At 47.0% G+C, this 23,942-nt stretch overlaps 1 protein-coding gene across 14 annotated transcripts in view; it reads left to right on the forward strand.

Annotated features, from left to right (window-relative positions):
- The window catches only part of CACNA1C (calcium voltage-gated channel subunit alpha1 C), a 498,932-nt gene that overhangs the window by 457,206 nt on the left and 17,784 nt on the right, over positions 1-23,942 (forward strand). For 10 of the 14 annotated variants that reach the window (XM_074871704.1, XM_074871692.1, XM_074871705.1 and 7 more), the window contains 10 exons: positions 1,326-1,358; positions 4,360-4,488; positions 8,118-8,183; positions 11,334-11,425; positions 12,186-12,351; positions 13,248-13,375; positions 15,002-15,098; positions 19,232-19,334; positions 21,574-21,675; positions 23,106-23,233. In XM_074871704.1, coding sequence (XP_074727805.1) covers positions 1,326-1,358; positions 4,360-4,488; positions 8,118-8,183; positions 11,334-11,425; positions 12,186-12,351; positions 13,248-13,375; positions 15,002-15,098; positions 19,232-19,334; positions 21,574-21,675; positions 23,106-23,233 — 1,044 coding nt within the window. The remainder of the gene's footprint in view (positions 1-1,325; positions 1,359-4,359; positions 4,489-8,117; positions 8,184-11,333; positions 11,426-12,185; positions 12,352-13,247; positions 13,376-15,001; positions 15,099-19,231; positions 19,335-21,573; positions 21,676-23,105; positions 23,234-23,942) is intronic. The other 4 variants (XM_074871694.1, XM_074871695.1, XM_074871701.1 and 1 more) reach the window with 1 other exon arrangement.

Here is a 23,942-nt window from a genome sequence, read left to right on the forward strand (position 1 = left end):
AAGAAATGTCTCCATGGGCACCACTCCTTTTTTTTTTGTATTCAAGTCAACTTTTGCCTGCATGTGATCTTAAAAGAAAACACAAGAGCAAACATGTGAAAGAGGAGGATAAAAGCAATGAAAGCCGACACTACCAAACCACTGAGTTAACGCAAAAGACTATTATATGGTTAGGTGTACCTTGGGTTTCTAATTTTTCTCATTTTCCTATATAACCAAATAGGCTGTGCATCCAAACTACAGTTTTTATTTAGGTAATACAATGCCAGTTTGGTTACTGCAGTGCTCTTGGAGAGCAGAAGCATACTGCAGGAGTCTTCCATGGCACCAGAGGTGATTTCTGCCATTGGCAGAAGAAGAAATATATCAGTTACAGCTTTGCTAATGTAGTCACAGGAAGTAATGACAGACAGGTTTGGCATATGGGGCATATGGTAGAGCTTAGGCCTGAAGGATTATGTTACTATTGAACTGAACAACTCCCGATAAAGCTGGTTTTATTTAATTTTCAATTCTGCTTCTTACGCCTAAGGGTACTTGCAGACTTGGGTGTTTTTTAGAATTGCTCTCAGTATTGGAAATGGCCACAGAAGTTAATTAAGGAATGTCAGGCAGAGTGTTTGCAGCAACTAGACTCTTCCAGGCATGACCAGGGCTCAGCTCAGCTCAGCCTGGCCTTCAGGGACACATCCACTGGGTCCCTGGAGCTTTGCTGTGAGGTAGGTGAAGGTACAGCAAGCTAACCAGCTTTACCAGCTCACTTTCCACAGCTGGTGGTGGGTGTTGTAGGGTTGCCAAGAGCTGGTTAGACTGTCCCAACCCATTGTCTTAGTAACACGATGTTATGACCCAGAACTATCTGTAAGAGAATAGGGATATATAAATAGAAAGTGTTGCTTCAACACTGGGATATTATGGGTTTACAAATCAGACTGATGCACTAGAAGCTGGCTGGTCCCTGTGCAGACATGGCCTGGATTTGAGTTGGGGAGCTAAATTAGTCCCTGTATTGAACATGATACTAGTGATACAAGAAACATTTTAATAATATCAGTACCTCCACTGGAGATACTGGGTGCAATTCACATGTGGTGGTAGCAGATACAGCTCACCTCAAATTCAGTGGGAGTTGTACCTACTTCTGCCATGGCCAGCTTTGATCCTGGGTGTCCTAGGGAATAAGCCCAGCCTCTTGTGCATTTCTTTCAAACTCCCTTTTGCCCTCTTCTGCCATTTTGTTGCTCCTGTGTTAGCCAAGACCTAGTTTACTAGGGCTCTTGATTGGAGACTTATTACAGCTTATTTCTGTCTGCCTTTCTTTAAAGCCAGCTGAACATACCCAATGCTCTTCCTCTATGGTAAGACCAAAAATACAGACCACCCTCCCAGCTTCTGTGACACTCTTTCTAACACACTCCTTTATTCTCTTCCCCGTGATCACGACTTTTCTCTCCAAGCCCAGCCTAGTTATTTGTGCATGAAGCTGCCATGTCGTGTATTGGTGTGAGTCTGGTGTTCACATGAGCTGTGAATATGCTGCACATGTGTATTTCTTGTGCATCCTGAGCTTTCCTTTGGTCAAGTTAACTGTCGTTCTGCCTTCTAATGAATCATCAAGAGAGAACTAGACCTGGTAAGATTTCTTGTTAGCAACAAACTATGACGCTATCAATGTGATGCTGAATAAGTTTGCAATGTGACTTCACGTCCAAGCTGCCAAACTAGAAAGGATTGGGACTCTGAAGTTCCTCTTCAATGAGGTGGTTCACTGTAACATTTGAGTTCGTACTTTGCACAAAAAAAAGAGTATGTTGTACAATGGTGCACACAAATTCTGCTGCCTTGCTGTACAAGGCAGTTTGCACACCACCCCAACAGAGTTGTAGTAACTCCACTCTCTTGATTGCCACTTTGCAGAGCTTCCCTCCTCTGGCAAGGATATGCCTTGAAAAGCTGGATGAAAGCCAGGAGAAAGCAAGCAAGGCTACTCAAGCACCGGCTAATCTGTAGCCACCTAGTCTTAAAATGACCATAATCTCCCGAGGCATCACTGAGTGGTTTTGGCTAAGTGGTTTGATGCCAGTAAATGGTAGATTTGCATCAGGGAGGAATTTGTTCTGTTTTATCTGCTGCTTAGACTTTGCCTACTCCAGGACCCTAGGAGGACAGGGATAGTTTTCTGCCTACAGCAGCTGACTCCTCTCAGCAAGAAAAGATGAAGGAATGCTAAAACCTTTGTCCAGACCCATGTCCGAGCTTGCTGCCATCCAAAGCTAAGCTAACAAGAGCAGCAGCAGGTAGAATAAGAAACTTCTTTTTTCTTTTTTTTTGTCACAACCACAGCAGTACTGCTGTTCACACAACTTTTAAATTTGGACCTCAGCTCTCTTTTAGGTGTTATTCAAATTTAGATTCTTAGAGAAAGTGGAAGGGAGGCCATAGGACTTCTGCAGGATTGGGAGAGGTGGGTGACCTTATAGTTAGCCCTCTAGGACTGTAGTGCTGAGAGTATTGAATGCTATGATTTTTGATTTCTTGGAGGTCACATTCCCTCCTCACCTCAGAGCAATTCCCTCTGATTCGCTGAAACCCTCAGCCTGTTGTCCAAGTCAGAAAACAGGAATGATGAGAGTTGTAGGGAACACCCAGGCTTTTCCTTGACACAGCCTGCTCCCCTAGTCTTTTTCACCCAGTTACTGCACGGGCAGCAAGCATCAGCCTTTGCTGCAGACTGGCAGAAGCTACCCAAAATAACTACTGGTGATTCACCACAGACAGGCAGACAGACAAACTGCAGCTGGGGTGTAATCCTGAACTATTGTACATACAGTGCTGTGCTTTCTGTGCAAGCGGGGTTTGCACACACTAGCAAGCAGCTATGGCCCCTGCGTGCCCCCACGGCTGCACAAGCAGGAGCAGAGCATCACTCTGCTCATCCTGGGTTGGAAACAGAAGCACATGCAGCACACAGGTACACGTCCTCATCTGGACATTTAATCCCAGAAACATACATGCGGGTGGTTCCTGTGCCTGGGGTTTTATCAGGAGCAGACAGGCAAACAGCTGCTGTTTTCACTGCCCAGTGACAGGAAATCCAAAGGGTCTGTTCTCTCTTGGTTTACACAGTGGTGAGTAGTTAACAGCGGGGGTGATCTGCACTGTTTCTTCCTCCTAAATGTTGCTCTTCCGGTGGTGTTTAGATGCAAACTGCAGTCTTTGCAGGCTGGGTGGGGAGAAAGAGAGGGTTTCTGTGCACTTCTTTGCAGGTCAAGTGGCAGGGTGACAGTGTTATCTCCCCCTGTGACAGAAGGTCACATTCCCACAGTACTGCTAGTAGAAACCACCAGCTCCCCAGGCTTTGCACAGTATTTTAGAGGGTTAATGAACTGGGAAACACAGCATTTTCTGTGCCTTGCATCCCCTTGAGCTAGGCAGCGGGTCCTCCGCCAAGGCCCAGGTGAGCCTCCTGCCACAGCAGCGCTCAGATGGGTGTTGCCTTCACATGTGTGAAGGCTGAGGAACGTCAGAGCTGGTTACAAGCCCAGGGGAAAATGCTTAGGGATAAAGCAGATGCTGTGAGAAAAAAACAGGCTAGAAGACTATTTTAAAATACTGCACGCTTGAACAGTAGCAGTGAACCCAAAATAAAATATTTTTTAAAAAACAGAAGTCAGTGCACAGACTGTGGGAAGTACAAAGGGGTCATGAGAAATGCGAAAGGCTCGAACACAGAGCAGCAGGAGTGAGCGACCATGGCCCGGCCCCCAGAAGCATGGCCACAGCAGCACAGGGACAGCGAGGTGCCAGGGACGGCCGCAGCTGGGCAGGGGCCAGTGCATGCCATGCCCCCATGGGGTATCGCACCCTGGAGCAGACCTGGGACCTGCTACTGTTTCCCAGCAGAGCAAGTGGCACGTGGCTGATGCCCGATACCAGATTCACCAGAACTGCTGGCTGAGGTGCCCGCTGGAGTAAATCATCCGAGACAGGTCAAAAGTGAAAGTGTCTTTCTCCTCCAGTACAATGTCAAAGGAGAATTGCATCTTTCCAATGTGAGGAGGAGATGTAATGGAGGGGTTCATACCATAACATATCCCTAATCCCCAAAAGTCCAGGCAACATGAAGGGAGAGGCTGATGGCCTCGAGAGCCCCCATAGAGTAGCCTCACTGCCATGGGAGAGAGGGCAGGCTTGACCAGCCTCGGCCCATCCCTGGGGTGCCGGGGCAGTGCAAGCCCAGGGAGCAGTACAAGGACAAGGAACAGTGCAGTGAGCTCTCAGCATAGCATCCTCTGTGGCCCAGGGCCCCTGTTCCTCCCGTGCTGTTGTAACTCCTGCCTCTGTGCCAATGGCTTCCAGAATGCAGAGGAAAACTCTCGTATCTCAATCACCTTCTTCCGACTCTTCCGCGTGATGCGTCTTGTGAAGCTCCTGAGCCGAGGGGAGGGCATCCGGACACTGCTTTGGACCTTCATCAAGTCCTTCCAGGTATTCCTTCTCTTATCTTTAAATAAGACCTGACTCCTTTTTATTTCCCCTTGGTGGCCTCTCGGGGATGGGTTTCACCCAAGTGCCTGAGCTCAAAAGCTGCTGGTCAGAACTGTGTGCACCAGTGACAGGGGGCACGAATGAGAGTCAAGTAAATGGGGCTTGCAGGGGATGACTGCCTGGGTATGAGTTTCGTCTTTAAAGCATGAGTCATTGCTTGAGACCTTCCTGAACAGCCTTGATAGTTCAGTTCAACTCAATTACCACCTGTCTGTAACCCTTCAATTTGCTTTTTTTTTCTATTTTAGCTGTATTTCATATCTGTTGCTTTAAGCGAAATACACAGCTATGGGGAAGGCCTGGGTCTCAATTAAGTTTCCTTTAAGCCTTGTTTTGAGGATTTCCAGTGAGTATTAGAGATGTGTGACCCCCATGCTTTCATCCAGGAAGAATTTCACCTTTTTGGCCTCACACTTTTGGCCCTGGTAATGATACCAAGTTATTAAATTGCTGCTGCTTTTGCCCCAGAGGCAGGTTACATTTTCATGATAGGTAAAATATCAGAGTAGGATAGGGGAAGGCAAAGGAGACCAGACTAGATAAGAATCATCACCTCTGGGGAAAAACAAACACCAACAGATAGCTATTTGCTAGAAAAACTGCTTCCAAACCAGACCCTAACCTAGCCATTTATAGAAAAATGGTAGTTAGAGATGAAGCATAGCATATTCCTGCATTTTACAAGTACTTGACCTGGATTTACTGGGCCAGCACAACCTGGATGTTACTGGGGCAGGTCTGGAGGAAGGGTCAGGGAGAGACAGCACAGGAATACAAATTGTGGTCTAAGCATGAGAAAAGATGCAGGACACACCACTGGACAAAAGCATGAAAGAGTAACTTGTGCAACACAAGTCTTGAACCAACAACCATATATCCCTCAGATTGAGGCTTTAAATGGTCAGTAGCATTTGTATTAACTCAGATGGGAAAGGAGCTGATCTACGCTTTAAAACTTAAACCTCACCAGCTACAACACAAGCTGGGATGAAAGCCTGCAGTGCTGTGAATCCCCACAACTTCTGTCTCTGTCAGCAGAAGTAGCACATGTGTACACTAGGGATCAGTCTGGATCTTTTCCGATGCAGCTCTCAGGTGGTCTTGGTAGCCAGACCACCAGGCTCATGCAAAGGACTCTCATTTTGCACACTCCTTGACTGCCAGAGGATCTAATACTGCACAGCAGTATTCCGACACATCTGTACCACAATGGACTTTTTCCATTGCTTACATGGTTGCTAACTTCCAGGTTGCTATTTGAGCAGCTCCAGTGGGAACCATTTTGTCCGCCTGCATAGGAATGAGATTCCCTTGGCATAGCTCAGCCATCCCTGATGCAGGGGACAGAGTCACACTTTCCAGTTCCTGCTTCTCCTCCCCTTGCCCCTGTGCCCTTCCAGCCTCTTTAGCAATAGTTCGCTCTTATCCTGAGCTCAACTTGCCATGACTCTTGGCTGGAGAGGATGAGATGGATGGGAAAGGGAGGGTCTGGTACTTCCCTCCAGTGACCTTGAGACCTCTTTGATTGGAGAGTCACTTTTAGGCAGGGTTGTAGGGTGATGGGAGAAAGTATCAAGGGAGGTATCTTCCACAGCAGGGGGAAAAAAAAAAAAAGCACTGCAAACAAGTGCCTTTTCCCTTGAAAGCCTTTAGCCATTTATAACATGGTATTCATTGCTTAGAGCTCCTCCCCTTGCAACTACTGGGAGGCTCCTTTGGTAACTAAGAATAGCCACTGTGCAGAGCTCTTAATACGGCCACTCCCACTGTCAAAATCTGAGATCCCTCCAGACTTTGTCTGGCATGGCTCTCCTCTGTGTCCCCACATGCTTCCAGGAAGCATCTGCTCACACAGGGCAGCCTAATAAGCAACGAACTTTTGCTAGAGTTCAGATCCCATCGTAACTACCGTGTGCCCTGGGCATGGCGCACAGTGCTCACATACATGGGGCACTGGTCAGAGGAGTGTGTGGTGGGAAAATGCTCAGCAGGGTTTCCGCCTGCAGAGATAGCGACACAGCCCAGGCTGGTGAGTGGGAGGAGTAGGAAGTGAGAGGGGTGCTGAGGGCAAGGCAAGGCCGTGGGAATCACAAGGACAAAGTGGTAAAGCCAGGGAAAGATGGAGACGGAGGAGGACAAAGCCAGAGGAGTGGAATACGGGAGGTGGGGAGCTGAAGGAGAATAAGGGGCAGAGATGGGTAGGAAGATGCATCAGTGGAGAGGAGTGGGATGAGAAGAAAGTGGAGGGCTAGATGGCCAGGAGAGAAAACACTTTTCCCATCCCCATTTGAAAGATAGAAGAACTGGTAAGGTTATGCACTTCAGGTCCTGTCCGGACACTATCCCAGGAGCATTTCTTAGGTCTTGTGTGTATCAAGTCTCAAATAGATCATCACAAAATGTTTGGAGCATGGTGTATCTCCACAGACATTGTGGGATAACCATATAGATTTGTCTGACCCTATAAAACACACAGGAATCTGCCCCTAAGCCTCAGGATCATGATTACAGACATTGTTTAAAGGTTTGAATTTTTGCCATTTTAATATTCAGATCTCTTTGAGATGATTTCTGTAGATCTTAGTCAAATCTCCATAGTAATCAGTGAATTTTTTTCCTCAATTCTTCCTATAGGATTTAGCCCTGTTGAATTTAGGCATAAACTTAAAATGTGTAAATAATCTTATATTAAAAAAAAAATGTTGTAGGCTTTTTATACTCTGTGAAATGGGGTGTTCAGAATCCAGATCAGGGGCTGTACTCTCATTTTCAGGAAGTGTCCGCCCATTACCTCAGAAGTGAGCTCTGGAAATCTCTGGTCTGAGCACTAGATATTTCAAAAGCAACAGAGTAGAAAATTCCTCCTCAAAAGCCTGAGCATGGGAGGTCCCGAGCTGTACCCTTGATTCCTGCTAGTGGCAGAGGAAACTGATAGCACTCAGTGATGATTGTACAGGCCTCTTCCTTATGAGGCAGCTCTGCATATCAGGGCTCCACATTTCCTCTTCAGCAGCTGATCACAGACACTTAGTGCATTGCAGACACCATCAGAGACACCTAACACTGAACAGGGAACAAAGCTGAGATGATGCTTTAGGTACTTAGGATGGTACCAGCCATTGTTAGCAGAAGCCTTGAATTTGGATCTTGACAGCTGTTGCAGTTTTTATTTCATCAGACTGGATCCAGAAAAAATCACATTGCTTTTAGTGCCAGAATAATACTGGTTATCAGAGTTTTCTCCTCTTGGTAAGCAGATGTAGACACTGGTTTTGCCCTCACTTTCCTCACTCCGTGAAGGGCAGGACTGACTTGAAGGCAGCAGAGCTACGTGGTCACGAGTGGGAGCAGGGTGAGAGCCTGCCTGAGCTGGGTGGCAGCACGTGGTGGCTGGGAGGACAAGCAAATGTGGGCCTGTAGAGGCATCTAGTGGCTACCTAGGCAAATTACAGGCTCCACGCTTGGAGACAGCCTCCGCCCAGTTTCCCAAAGCCAGGAGCATGAAGTAGGCTCCAGTGTGTCGGGCTCTGTGGAGACACAGTGCTCTCTTTTTTTCCTTTCATTTCTAGGCTCTCCCCTATGTGGCTCTTTTAATAGTGATGTTGTTCTTCATCTACGCCGTGATCGGGATGCAGGTAAGTGATGCTAAAGAGCTCATCTGTGTCTACCTTCTCCTGTTAGAGTTTTTGGAACTGACTTACAAAGTAACTAGATCAATGTGTGGTTGTAGGGGCTTACAAGAATGTTTTCACCCATTAAGGTAAGACAGCAGCTAACTTTGGTTGGAAAACATTGTCTGCCTATCCACTTCCAACAGGAGCACAACACACTCCAGGAAAAAAAAAGAAAAGCCACAACTCATTTAATGGCAGAATGCAATATGCAAACAGTAAAAGGACTCATTGGTTCAAAGCAGTTGTTTCAGTGGGCTTATGGCCATGCTGCACTGAACAAACCCAATTTTTCTTTCCCATCACTTTCACACTGGCGTAACTTCCGCTGAGTTGTAAAGAGCAGCTTTTGATTTCCACCTGTGAAGGTAAATATGGGATCAAACCCATCGTACTGACACTCTATGCTTGTGCTAGTTCTTCAGGAAGCTGCATCAATACAATTTTCTATTCAGTTTGCAAAATGAACTTGGAACCAGCCTGAGCATTCACCTATGCAAGGAACTGTTGTTGCATACAGACCAGTGAAGAAAGGATGTGATATAGGCCCAGCCTGGGACAGTCTCAGCCTCATTTGCTGTGCTGCTTTTCAAACTAAGCTTCACTTTCCACTTCAGTGTTAATTAAAGATCTCAGACAAGTCAGCCACCTGGGACCAGAGACCAAAGTATAGAAAGGCATGGCGTAATTGCTTCCAGAGGTCTTCAAACGTGACGATCTTCTTGGTTTCACAATGCCGACAGAATTTGTAACAAAATTCATCTGACCTCTGTGACCTTGTTTTAATTTATTTCCTGTTATTATAATCATATCTTTTCATAGACTCCATCTGCCCTGCCCCAGTTTGAAAAATAAAACTCATCTTTTTTTGAATTATCACAGGTTATCTCAATTGCCCCCAGTAATTACAGCTGTCATTTATTCTACTAGGCTAATACTGTAAACTTGACAGTTTTGCCTTTGATACCTAATGAGCTCAAATGGCCAAGATCTTACAGGATTACCTGTGCGATACAGGAAAATCACTTGAGACTATTACACTAGTGTTATGTAGCTACACAAAGCATTAAAAATGGCTTCTAAGCACCCATGCAGATGTGGTCTACAATGATCAGGGCACTGCCAGGGCTAGATGTTTTATTCTGTAATTCTATTCCCTTTTCTGTCAGCTAGTTCTAAGTTGGCTATTTAAGCCTTGGCTTACATTCAAGCCTCTGTTTAAATCATCTCAGCAGCCTGAAGATCATACATCTGTCTTTCACATTGATCTAGATTACTAGATCGCTTTCTGCCCTCCTGTCTTCCAATGAGAAAACCAACTTTTCTCATCTAACCTCTTTGCTTAGAGCCCACAGACCTATTATCATCACTTTTTGTCCAAATGGCATCTCAGACATTTTGTGTGCTGCTCTCTTGAACCTGCTGACACATAGAGTTCCCTCTCTATGGGAACACGTAGGAAGGAAAATCTTTCCTCACTCCATTAAGCAGCTACCTTGAAAGATTAGATGTACCAGAGCTGATGAAAATATAAGAATTTCCCATATAAAGGAGACCTACCACTTTATCTCAGCTACTGCCCTGACTTGGAGCGTAACAACATTCAAGCCTCGCTACCTAATGTGCTCAAGTGGAAAAATCCAAACTGATGCTGATAGATGAAGCCACTCACATCATGGCCCAGGAGGCACAGACTGGAGAGGCCGTAAGAGAGGAACCTCTACCTACAGGTCCTCATAGGTGCCTGATGCAAGGTACCCATAGTAGCTGCCACCAGTGCCTCGTGTGTGAGAGGAACTGCAAGGTTGAAAGGAAAATCAGACTTCCAGCATGGGAAGTTCCCTTGCCTACGCTTGGCTGAAATGAAAAATATGGGCTGCCTCAGCTCAAACTGCCTCTGAGCATTTAAACTGTCCTCCTGCTCCTCCTGAGTGCAGCTGGGGCTGTCACTGCTACCCGTGGCGTGGGGGCGGTTGGGGCTGGGAAGGCCCACATGTCCATGAGGCACCCTGCAGAAAGCCACCATGTACAGACCCTCCCTCCCACCTGCCATGGCCTCCCCACCATTGTCCCTGTGCTTCATTTCACATCGTTGTTTCTCTTGGGGTGTTAATTATTGGTGACATTTGCTTGAAAAGAAGCTCCATGTTCTCTCAGAGCTGCTCTGTTCCTGCTGCTTGTTTTGGCTACAAGATTACAGCTCTTGGTCCTTGAGATCTCTGTCACGTTGCTATCGATGGGGAATAAATAGTCCTGACTGACTATGCTGTGCAGAGACCTTTTTGCCAGGCAAGGTTTGTTAAGCTCTCCGTCCCAGTGCCCGAAAGTACCAAAGCTATATCAGACTTTTTCAAAGAAGCCTGAAATTCTGCTGCACTGAGGACTTCACATCCAAGGACAGACCCCTACAAGGGTTTGGTGATCATTGCAGGCTCTGTGCTATGACTGGATGAACTAGTTGGTGCAGCAGTGATTGGCTGGGCATGGAAGGAAGCTGTAAGCCATCCTTGTCTGGGCAAATCTAGTCATTATCTTCACACTGCTGCACTCTGGGGGAGCGGGAGGAGGGGGCCTGGAACACCTGCTGGTGACAAGCATGACTACTAGAAGGGCAGGCATTTGGACAATCTCCAGATCCAAGGCAACGTACTTTACATTGTTTTGGGAAGATCCAAGGCACCCCACAGAGTTGGAAGCTCACAGCTTTGCAGCTGCTGGTCTTTTGCTATAATTTCCTCCTGGTGAAGACAGATAAGCAATGAAGGAAGGAGCCTTTTCTTCTGTATTATTGACTTCTTTGAGCTGGACCCCCTCCCCATATGAGTACCTGTTAAAATAAGGCCCCATATCATGTATTCACAGCCTATGAAATAAAGAAGGCTGTCTTGTTTTAACAGAAAATGCCTCTTGTTACAAAATGAGTGCTTTTCTGGTGATAAAGTACAAGCAAGGGAGGCAACAGCAAATATGAAAGACCTGTGGAAACAGGTTTTTTAAGAGAGGAACAGATTATGTTAAATATCAGAGTCAGGGTGAGGCCAAGAAGAGCTACAGGTGACAAGAGATTTGGGTATTTTGCAGGGCTAACCTGAAAAGACCTTTGCTTTCTGCCAGGTGTTTGGTAAAATTGCGCTGAACGATACCACAGAAATCAACCGCAACAACAACTTCCAGACCTTCCCCCAGGCAGTGCTGCTGCTTTTCAGGTGGGTGTCTGACAGCTCTGGATTGTGTCAGTCTGGGAGCACGATTCCTCTGCTCTTGGGCACAGTTTACCTCCTTCTACTGTGTCATGCTCACGAGGTGAGTAGAAACATGTTGTCCCTTAGCGGGGGAGCCTAGAAGTTACGTCAGATGAAACAACTGGTCCCTTAAGCTTTGTACCCTGCCAGCTGACACTGGCCAACACTCAGTGCTGGGGAGGGAGGCAAGTCCTCCTACTCAGAAAGAAGGTAGCCAGTTTTCAGTGCTCTCAAATGTTGATATGCATCACAAACTCCTCCCTCCGTTCAAACCTAGCCAGTATGACTTCCAGCTTATTTTAGCAGGGAAAGGGACATGAACTCCCACTCATGCTTTGGCACGGCCCTGCCCAGCTGAGCTCAGCACATCATCCTGCTCCAGCTGTGGCCAGATGTGCTGGCACCAGGGAGGGGTGCTGACAAGGTGGGGAGTTGGCACGAATTCAACTCTCTCTCCTCATTTTCAAGGAGTTTTTTCATGCAATCTATAGCCATGTCATACACATCTTGATGACTCTGGCTGGTTGGAACATAACAGCCCCATACCCAGACTAGCCAAAGACAGTGTATGTCAAAGCTCAGTCATCAGCCTAACTTGCTCTTAACTGACCTCAGTGGCAAAACTCCCATTAATGTTCATGGGAGCAGGAACAGGTTGCTAATGTGTCAGTCCTTGTCACATCAAAGGTCACTGCTGTCTTCCTTTGCCCTTTGCCATGCCTAGGTGTGCCACTGGTGAGGCCTGGCAGGAAATCATGCTGGCATGTCTCCCAGACAAGAAGTGTGACCCAGAGTCGGAGCCAGCCAACTCCACCGAAGCCGATCACTCTTGTGGCAGCAGCTTTGCCGTCTTCTATTTCATCAGCTTCTACATGCTCTGTGCCTTCCTGGTGAGTCCACCCCAGCAATCAAAACCTGCCCTCAGACTGGGCCCCTGCCTCCCCAGACATCAGCACTGCACAGCAGAAGAATGATCTCAAAGAGAGAAAATCTCCCCATGGGGTTTTTCCCAGCAGCACCCTTTCAGTGACAACACCCCCTTGATCACTGCCATTTCTTCCTCCCTCCAGCTCTGGGGGATGCTCTGCTTCCAATCCCAATCCTTTGTGCACAGCAAAGGAGCGCTCTTTCCCCCTCCCCCTCGATGAGAAAACCAAATTAGCGTGTTGTGGGCTGTGCTGAGGCTAGCAACGCCTCAGCCACACTTCCCACCTTCCCTCCTACCTTCCTTCTGGCTGCTGAGCAGGTTTTTCCTCCCCTGCCAGCAGCAATGACTGTGAGAATACACATATCCCACTTGCATCTGCTCTGTGTTGGCAATGCAGCATTGCTCAGAGCGACAGCACATGCTCTGCAGCTGGCATCAGTGCGCAAAACTCTCCCAGTGAAGAGCAGCAACATTTTAAAAGTTTTGGTCTTGGGCCAGAAGAAAGGACTTTTATCTCAGCCCCACTGCCTGTAGAGGACAAATCCCAGGTTCTCCCACCACTATCCCATTCTGCCAGGCAACGACACAGGTAAATAAAAAGCCATCACAGAACTTCTAAGCGTTCTGCAAACTTGGGCCTCATCCATTTAGTAGGGAAGAGAAAAATGTGACCAGCTGAGAATATCCAGCCTCTGGGATCTTCCCATTTAAACTGGGGGGCTGGCATGGGGGAACAGAGAAATCACTCCCATTTACTTCCTAATTTTGTAAATCCAAATCCAGACCTTAAATGGAGAACCCAGTGAAGTCTACTGTTACCTGCCTCATCCGTCAAGTCATCTCTTTCCTTGTTTGCAGATCATCAATCTTTTTGTAGCTGTTATAATGGATAACTTTGATTACCTGACACGGGACTGGTCCATTTTAGGACCACACCACCTGGATGAGTTTAAAAGGATCTGGGCAGAGTATGACCCTGAAGCCAAGTAAGTAACCCAGCCTGGATATCAGAGCTCCCAGGGAGAACAGGCCCGTTATTTTCTGTTCGCTAGACCCAGTGCAGTAAGTGCCCTGTTCCCCCTTCAGGAACACTTTTTTTTCTGCAAAAATCCTAAAATAGATACCTTCACAAAGTATCTGGTGGTGAATCCATAAGCCAGCAGTGCAAGGATACACAAAAAAGTCTCATCATTTAAGCTGAACAACCTGGCAGGACATTGGAGATGTAGACTGTTTAGGGAGGGGAAGCAGGAGGTTAATCAAAGGAGGTTATAAGGTTGGTTTATTGTTGCATGTGTTAGGGATATTGAGCTGTGGCTCTTCTATTTGACTTTCTACTCACAGCAGAGCTGCTGTGCTCAAATCTCCATTTTGTCATAAGTCATATAGGCCCATCACAACCTGTACCTTCACATGGCTGCGTTACATTGTCTGCAAGGTTATTCACATCAGCAGACTTGCAGGGATTTAAAGTTACACAAGAACAACTCACACAAGGGCTTAACTGACATTCAGTATTATATGCTCTGTTTGACACATGCTTAGGCTTAAAGTGCATTTAGATCCCTTTGGCATTACAGTACAGTTGACAATTGTAATTGCAAAGCCCCCTTCATAATGCAAAAACTGTGGAAAGAAATCTTGGCGTAAACTAAAAGCAGATCACTTTAGGAGACATAGTGTCAAGATTAATTTGGGCTCCTGTTCTGCAATACGTGAAGCCATGTCACATTATCAGAGTGATACATAAATTGAAACCCTTCTTCCCATCTGTGGTGACTTCCCAGAGAGACTTTTAATATGGATAGGGCATAAGCACAGAATTCTAATAAATACACTGTTTGCTAACAAAACAGATGCTACTATTTGTGCTTGTTTGAAGGTAGGACTGCAGTGACTGAAGCCATATAATAGATAGCCTCTCAGTCCAGATGACATCCTGTTCCTTCCCATCTATAAAAGAGAAGCTCTTTTTTTTGTCTTCCCTATCCATGTCCCATGCTTGAAGCCCCACCTCTGGCTCTGATAGGTCTCCTCCCTCCATGAGAGAATTTGTCTTTTGAGATGCCATTTACAGAACTTAAAAGAAACCCACCTGCTGCTATGGAGGAAGTTCAGCACTTTGTTCTGCACAGGCTCCAGTGACAGCCCGAAGCATAAACAACTATCAAAAGACAGTGGCTTGGGGCTATTTATATGGGAGGTAAAGTGCCAGGAAAAATGAGAGCTGTTGAACCTCTGTGCCTGCTATAGCCCTAAGACTAACAAGTAAGGAAGCAGCCATAGATTTTGAGCAAGTCAGTGGTGGGAGGACAACCCAAATTGTCCATTCATGCACTATTTGACTGAAGTCAGTTCTTGCAAGTATTGACTCGTGTATGACGGACAGCTGGCTTTTTAGTAGGAGTTGTACGAGTGTTGGGCAAATCCTGAGGAATGCATGGAATGCAAGACGCCTGAAATAATACCTGAAGCTACGTCCAGGCTACAGGGAGTGCAGTGTGGGGCCATAGAGATCTCAGTGATACTTCTAGCTGCATCCGCACTCTGCAGGCGAATCAGCAGGTTGCCCCACACTGAGGATGCGACCCTCACTGTGCTTTCTTCTTTAGGGGACGGATCAAACACTTGGATGTGGTGACACTGCTCCGACGGATCCAGCCCCCCCTGGGCTTCGGGAAGCTCTGCCCTCACCGGGTGGCTTGCAAAGTAAGGCACGCTGCGGCTGGGGGAAAGGCCGGGGCAGGAGAGGCGGCCTGTGCGGCCCCACTGTGGCAACAGCATGGGTTTGAACTGCCCCTCCCTGACTGCCTTGCCACCCCTCCCTGGCTCCTCTGGGCAGCGACAACCTAGCTGAGGGCTGGGGGTCACCCCCAGGTGGGGTGTCCTCTAGTCAGAAGCATCAGCACACTGCCAGCCCTCTCTCGAGCTGGGAGAGAACATCCATGTTAACTACAGCCCTCAAATACCGAGTGCTGAATCAACCACACATATGTCTGTAGTATCAAACACATATCCCAAGAGAGATTAGGACAGACAGAAATAACAGGGCAAGTATCTCTGAGACTTTCTTTGGACTAAGCAGTGCACCAGAAACCTAGTATTACCTCTCATTCTTCCTTAAATAACTGACAGATACTAAACAGCAAAGTGAGCGTGGTATTAAAATACACAAAGGGCAAGGACAGATTTTCTGTGAAAATGTCTCACTCATTTCTTTGGTGGTGAGACTCCAGCTATGAAAAAGGACTCTCTCTAGTGAATAATGACATGTTTATGACCTTTATGCTTCCTTCACTTGAAGTTCTTTGTTCATCTCCTTGCAAGTCCCAGAGTTTGTACATGACACTTGTATTTATATCAGTCTCAGAGCAAAATACAAAGCCTGGGGCCTGTACACAGAAATCTAAGACTTCTGTCGCCTACTGCCGATCCCTTTCAGTCTGCTGTCTAGCAATTGTTTGTTGTCTCGACCTGGTTCAAATCCCCCAGTCTATGATTGCAGTAGTAGTGATGGGGGATGACATGCTTTCCTCCAATCTGGTACTGAACTGGGCCTGTTGCATGAAAGTGGCAGAAGACAGAACTCGAACAAAATCAGCCCCTGAAAGCATAGTTCAAACCAAGTCCCTGGTGTCTCTTACCTCCTGAGACAGAAGTGAGGACATACAATCTGGTGACTCTGCTACATCAGACATTCAGTCGTTGGTCTCACTGAAGTTCACCCTGCAGCTGCAACAGTATTCAGCACTCACTCTCTGTCCTACGTGGCTTTACAGTATTACTGCAAGGCAGACACAGCCTTGTTCTTGTGGGAGACTTTAACTTCCCAGACATCTGCTGGAAATACAACACGGCAGAGCGGGACCAGTCCCAGAGATTCCTGGAATGTATGGAAGATAACTTCCTGACAGAGCTGGTGAGTGAACCGACCAGAGAAGGTGCCCTGCTGGATCTCCTCTTTGTGAACAGAGAAGGACTGGTGGATGATGTGGCTGTCAGAGGCCAACTAGGGCACAGCAATCATGAAATAAGAGAGTTCTCTATTCTTAGAGAGGCCAGGAGAGGGGGCAGCAGAACTGACATCCTGGACTTCCAAAGGGCTGACTTTGACTTGTTTAGCCACCTGCTTGACAGAATCCCTTGGGAGACAGTCCTGAAGGGTATAGGGGTCCAGGAAGGCTGGACAGTCTTTAAGAAGAAAGTCTTAATGACACAGGAGGAGGCTGTCCCCACGTGCTGTAAGAGAAGCCAGCGCCAGAGAAGACCACCCTGGCTAAGCAGGGAGCTTTGGCTGGAACTCAGGGAGAAAAGGAAAGTTTACAGCCTTTGGAAGAAGGGGCTAGCCACTCACAGTGATTACAAAGATGCTGTGAGGCTATGCAGGGCGGAAATCAGGAGGTCTAAAGCCCAGCTAGAAATTAATCTGGTTTCAGCAGTCAAGGATAACAAGAAATGTTTCTATAAGTACATCAACAGCAAAAGAAAGACCAGGGAGAGCCTCCATCCCCTGCTAGACGCAGGAGGAAACATGGTAACAAGTGATGAGGAAAAGGCTAAGGTGCTTAATGCCTTCTTTGCCTCAGTCTTTAATAACAAGACTAGTTGTAGTGAGGGAATCCAGGCTCCTCAGCCAGAAGACAGAGACTGGGAGAACGACCTCCCCACGATCCAGGAGGAGATTGGGGACAATCCAGGCGGAGACAGGGGAGTCAGTGACCTACTGCATCACACAGACACACACAAGTCTATGGGACCGGATGGGATACCCGAGGGTGCTGAAGGAGCTGGCTGGGGTGCTCGCCAAGCCGCTTTCCATCATTTACCAGCAGTCCTGGCCGACCAGGGAGGTCCCGACAGATTGGAAATCGGCCAATGTGACACCCTTATATAAGAAGGTTCGGAAGGATGATCCGGGAAATTACAGGCCTGTCAGCTTGACTTCGGTGCCCGGGAAGCTGATGGAGCAGCTCATCCTGAGTACCATCATACAACACATGCGGGACAACCAGATGATCAGGCCCAGTCAGCATGGGTTTATGAAAGGCAGGTCCTGCTTGACAAACCTCATCTCCTTCTACGACAGGGCAACCTGCTTATTGGATGAGGGAAAGCTGTGGATGTTGTCTATCTTGACTTTAGTAAGGCCTTTGACACCATTTCCCACAGCATTCTCCTGGTGAAACTGGCTGCTTGTGGCTTGGATGGGCACACGCTTCGCTGGGTAAAAAACTGGCTGGATGGCCGGGCCCAAAGAGTTGTGGTGAACGGAGTTAAATCCGGTTGGTGGCCGGTCACGAGTGGTGTCCCCCAGGGCTCGGTTTTGGGGCCAGTCCTGTTTAACATCTTTATTGGTGATCTAGACGAGGGGATCGAGTGCACCCTCAGTAAGTTTGCAGATGACACCAAGTTGGGTGGGAGTGTTGATCTGCTCGAGGGTAGGGAGGCTCTGCAGAGAGATCTGGACAGGCTGGAGCGATGGGCTAAGGCCAACTGTAAGAGCTTCAATAAGGCCAAATGCCGGGTGCTGCGCTTTGGCCACAACAACCCCCAGCAGCGCTACAGGCTTGGGGAGGAGTGGCTGGAGAGCTGCCAGTCAGAGAGGGACCTGGGGGTGTTGATTGACAGCCGGCTGAACATGAGCCAGCAGTGTGCCCAGGTGGCCAAGAAGACCAATGGCATCCTGGCTTGTATCAGCAACAGCATGGCCAGCAGGGACAGGGAAGGGATCTTACCCCTGTACTCGGCCCTGGTGAGGCCACACCTCGGTTACTGTGTTCAGTTTTGGGCCCCTCACTACAAAAAGGACATTGAATTACTCAAGCGTGTCCAGAGAAGGGCAATGAAGCTGGTGCAGGGTCTGGAGCACATGTCGTACGAGGAGCGGCTGAGGGAACTGGGGTTGTTTAGTCTGGAGAAGAGGAGGCTGAGGGGAGACCTCATCGCCCTCTACAACTACATTAAAGGAGGTTGCAGAGAGCTGGGGATGAGTCTCTTTAACCAAGTAATAAGTGATAGGACAAGAGGGAATGGCCTCAAGTTGCGCCAGGGAAGGTTTAGACTGGATATTAGGAAGTATTTCTTTACAGAACGGGTTGTTAGGCATTGGAATGGGCTGCCCAGGGCAGTGGTGGAGTCCCCATCCCTGAAGGTGTTTAAGAGTTGGGTTGACATAGCGCTTAGAGATATGGTGTAGTTGAGAATGGTCAGTGTTAGGTTAATGGTTGGACTAGATGGTCTTCAAGGTCTTTTCCAACCTAGATGATTCTGTGATTCTGTTTTAAAAGGGAGAGGGGGAATAGTTGGATAAAGAAGACTGGCTTTCAGGTTCATTAATCCCCTATCTTTAAGCCTGTCACTTGAAAGATTCTGGCTCTCTGTTTATATACATTTGCACCAGGCACAGCTTTAGTGCAGGTGAGTTTGCAAGTGCCTCACAAGGTATAAAGAAATCAGTTTTCTCTTCACAAGAAAAATGGTGTCATTTAAAAGCCAAATGGTTTTGGGACTGGAACACATCTCTGTCCATGTGGGCAATAATACACTGTGGGCAAATGCCTACTGGCCACTGGGGAAAACAAAGGTTAGAAAGTGGCAGCCACACTGAAGAAAACAGAGTATCTAGCAATGGGAGAGAGACCCCAGGGCAAGCAAACCATGGTTGGGACCATCAGTGGAAATGATAAGTACTTTTATAATTGTGTAACTAAATCCACAGGCCATGGATACTCACATAAGAGGGGTGGCAGGTGTGGAGGGCATCATGAGGTCATAAGGAAGAGCATGCTTCAAGTCCATGTGTTGGCAGTATGATTGTTTTCTTTCTTCTCCTTACTCCACAGCGCCTTGTCTCCATGAATATGCCACTGAACAGTGATGGGACTGTCATGTTCAATGCCACTCTCTTTGCATTGGTCAGAACAGCACTGAGGATCAAGACAGAAGGTAAGAAGCTTGCTGACTGCAAGGCTACAAAGGTAGCTGAGTGGTATTCACACCTAAGTGTGCTGAGCTGGAATACAACAGTAAGGACATCTTGTGTAAAATTATCCCAGTTACTCATATGCAGCACATGGTACAAAAAGCAATGTAAAGATGTTTGGAGGAATAATATCTTCTAGGGAGAGAACAGTGTTTCCAGTTACCTAGAAAGCTGGTGCTTCCCATGGTATCATCTCAGATTATTGATCATGTTCTTTACAATGGTCTCAAAGTTAAAAGTTTTAGATCAGTGTCTGCTCAAACAGCCATCAGGGGAAGGAAAAGAAGCCTCCCCTTGTGCAAACTGGCTGCAGAGCTGGGCCACTCTTTGACTACTGTTACCACTGATCTTCTAATCCAAGGGAGGCAAAAGAGTTTGGACTCAGGGTCTCACTTCTCTAAAACTCCTCCTGTGCTTCCATTAGCATGAGTTAACATCACATTGTAGTGACAGTGAAGTTGTAGGCCTAAAGGCGATGAGAAGCAAACGAGCTGTTAATAGCTTTCCATAGGCCAGCAGGTATAGTTGGGGAAAGCAGGCAGGATTTTGGGCTCAGCTTGTCCCCTTTGTTGCACTCTGTTGCCTGCTGTAATGAAAGATATTGGTCCTGAGTCAAAACCTGGCTTCATGTGTTGATGAGATGGTCTAAAAGAGCATGCAGGTCTATGATTCACAGCTAGACATCTCTGCCTCAGGAGTGGCTGCATTACATTTCAGGCATAGGAAAGCAGAGACAAGCAGAACCCTAGCTTGCTGTGCCAGGATTACACTGATAGTTGAGCTAAAAAAAAAGTGGTAAAATTTAAAAATTATATTAAGGCCTTGAATGTTGTGCTAAACAAAATTTGACTGCAGCCAAAGAGGCTCTCCTGAGGAAAAAGCCAACCACAACCCCTGTAGGACATCTTGTGTCTTATGAAATAGAGACCCTAAAAGGACTCAGTGTTCTTGTCCATCTTAGCCTCAAACTCTGAGAGTCATTGCCAGTGAACTCCTAGGAAATCACCTAAAGCCTCAAACTGCTTGCTTGCTTTCTTGCCTTAGCTACATCATTAACCATTAGCTACAACACTAACCACATCTTGTAAGTGGTTAGGGCAGGACTTTGGAATTAGTCCTCCTGAGTCAGATTTCTGCCTTTGATGCTGTCCACCTATTTCATCCTCAGCAAGTTACTCGGTGTCCCTAACTTCACTGCATCCTATTAAGAGAGCTACTGCCATGCAGAGCCCTGTGCAGCACACTGAGGAGCCTTAATGCTGGGGAGCAATAAGAAAATCTGCAGGAACAGCACCTTTAGGAGGACAAGAGAGTGGTTTCGTACACCTAGAGAGAGAAGAAAGCTTCAATTATAAAGGGTTTGAATGTACATAAATCAAGAAATAAAATTGAAGCTGAGTCGTTTAGGAGGAAATGGGTATCAAGAAGGAAAGGATATAAACCAAATCTGCTCCACTCGCTCTCAGAGGGGTAGTGTGGCTTGATTAACATCTCATTTAGCTCAGAGCCTTTTGGAGGAACATATAAAATCTAAGTTCAGACAGTTACATAAAAGGCTTGTTATTGCCTATGCTGTTCTTCAGACAACAAACACAAGTATCCTCGGACAGGCCTCTGAGTTGGATAGTGAAAGCCTTACACATGCCTCTAGGGCCTTGTCACAGCACTATGCAGGCTCTCCAGGGCAGACTCTTGGCACCGTGTGAAGAACTTGATGTCTGCTGGGAGGCAGGAATTGCAACAGGTAATTCTTGGGAAGTGCAGCAAGCAGGCCCAGGTCTTCAGATTTCTAGATGCATCTTTACCACCAATTATTTGTGTTCCACAAGCTTTAGTTTCCCATTAACTGACCTCTATTCTCATCATATTCAGTCTTCACTGGATCTCAATTAAAATCTGAAGTGTTAGATGAGATTGTTGCTTTTTGGGATCAAGTAGCACCATGGTTGTGTTGTTTCTGGCTGTTGCAGACTATCAGTCAGTAACACATAGTTATCTCCTACCCTGAGATAACTATGCATTTTTAGGAAGAAGACCTCTTGTTCTGAGGGGGCTTTAGCAATGGTCAGAGCATCTCTGCCCCAAACTTTCCACTACTGAAAAAGCTCTGGTATTTTTCTCCCAAGATTGCCATGCCAGACATGAAATTGCTCCTCTGCAGGGTCCATTTAATTCCTGTCTCTGATGATTTTCACCCTGCAGGTAACCTGGAGCAAGCCAACGAAGAGCTGAGAGCAATAATTAAGAAAATCTGGAAGCGCACCAGTATGAAGCTGCTGGACCAGGTGGTGCCCCCCGCAGGTGGTGAGTGTAGGATCTTGTCCCAGAGTCTGAATCTCTCTGTCTTCTTCCCCACCTGACATGTCCTGCTGCACCTCATGATCATTAGGTGGAATATGGGGGACAAGCTTTCTTCTACAAGCTGTTACCTGTATTTCATCAGGCTGAGATCTGTTTCTGCCTGTACTAACGTGAATACCCTGTTCTTACTGCTGAGAAATCAGGGAAGGAAGAAAAGGTGCATAAATAGGAGTTAGAAACCTTTATTTCTAGATCTTGTCCCAGTTTGATTGTAGGCATTTGCTCCCCTGGACATTATCTGGTGCTTGCTAGGGGCAAAGGAAGCGGGCAGAGCTAAGTAGCTCCAATGGAGGATGATGTGAGCTTTATCTGACTGCATAAGAGATATGGCCTTACACTCAAGTTAAGGTTGCAGCCCCATCTCATAACCCCTTCATATTTAGCAAAACTACCTTTACTACAGCATATAACTCCTTTTTTACTCACGTAACTGCTTTCTGCTATGATACCTGTCAAAGACTCATGTACCTAGGGACATTCCTCAGCCAGTCTGAACTGGTGTAACAGATTGCTGTGGGTGTCTATGCAGCGTCCCTGGTAGAGTGTAATTACTAGGCTTCTTGGGACCCCAGGTAAATGGGCATCCAGTGTGGCCTTCACTGACCTTCCAGGGGCTATAGCACGAAACAGCACTTGGCAGTTAGTTAACAGTTGCAGCCAGATCCTGAACCTTGCTCAGCCTGCTCTGAAGTCAGTGGACCATGTCTTATTAAATTTTCAGTGGGTTTGGAGAAGGGAGGAGAGTTACCTGGAAACTAAAAAGTTAGTGCACATTTTGGCTGACTGACAGTTTGTATTGAGTGAGAATACAGCAATGAATGCATTTCTGGGGAAAGGTGATCATTTTGGTTCACTCACACCCATGCTAGGCACAACCAGACACAATTTAAGTGCAGAGAAGGGTCACATCAGGTCTGGGATGGGTGGTCAGTCAGATGCTGTTGGTGAGCCCAGACTCTGAGATTATATTTTACCCCAGGCTATCATAAGACAGAGCAGCATGCATTGACCCAGACTGGGAGGCTGCTGCTATAGTAAGATCCTGTGTGGTAAACCAATACAACACCAGAGACTGCAAAGGTGGGAGGCACTTCACCATAAACAGTGTACATCCAGAGATGCATAGCTATAGGGGTTCTCTGTCAGCAGAGCCTGTCTATCCAAATGCCATGTGCACCTCTCCTCCTGACTGCATGCAGCAAGCTCTGGCTGCGGAGCAATCCCTTCCTTCAGCCCTGCATCCTGATGCCATAAAAAGCAGAGATGTACTGTGGTGCCTAGGGTTTCTGCTGCGAATCGCAAGGCTCACGTTAGCAAATACACTATTTAAAATCAGTTGCTTATTCAATTTTATTTTTAATAACCCTTTGCAGATGACGAGGTGACCGTCGGAAAGTTCTACGCCACTTTCCTGATTCAGGAGTATTTCCGGAAGTTCAAGAAACGTAAAGAACAGGGACTGGTGGGCAAGCCCTCCCAGCGCAACGCCCTCTCCTTGCAGGTGACAAGCGGGAATAGGATGAACAGGGGTGGTAAAGTAGAGGCATTTGACCCCACTTTCCTCTCGACCATTCTGGGGGCTGTAATGGGCTATCCCCACTGGAAAGGAGCTTGTAGACCCCTTGAATTACCACATCAATACTTTTGGATATACACATATGTACCACAGGCCACACCTCTTAGCTCTGGAGGTAGAAGGCACAAGTGAGGTATATCCAGAGTTTATCAATCTGCTAGTAATATTTGAAATCTGGGTTCCTTTTAGACAACTAGTATGAAGTGTCCAGCAGAGATTTGCTTATTACCAGATTCATTTTATCCTTTCTGAGGGGAGTAACTCTAACAGGGTCAGGGAGAGCATGTTGCCAAGAGGCAAAATCAGTTAGAGCAAAAAGCATGCCTGGTTGCCAAGGCCATCCAACGGGCAGGGCATCAGGCTCTAAAACCTGGGATCTCTTCACCACTGTGCTAAATGTTCACTGGGTGGACTACCAAGCTGTGTGAAAGAATGAGAAAGCTGCATTTACTGTACAAGCAGCACCATTTATGTCCCTCAAGAGTACAGTAAGGACAAAGGGTGACTCTGGAGTTCCAGCAGGCTAAAAAGTGCTGTGACACAGGCACAGACACAGACTGAGGTCTCAGCATACCCACAGCTTACTTCCCTGGATGGACTCCCTGGAACGTATTCCAGTCATCAAGGGGTTTGA

The sequence above is a fragment of the Strix uralensis genome, chromosome 5 (genome assembly GCF_047716275.1).
Source record: "Strix uralensis isolate ZFMK-TIS-50842 chromosome 5, bStrUra1, whole genome shotgun sequence".
NCBI lineage: Eukaryota > Metazoa > Chordata > Aves > Strigiformes > Strigidae > Strix > Strix uralensis.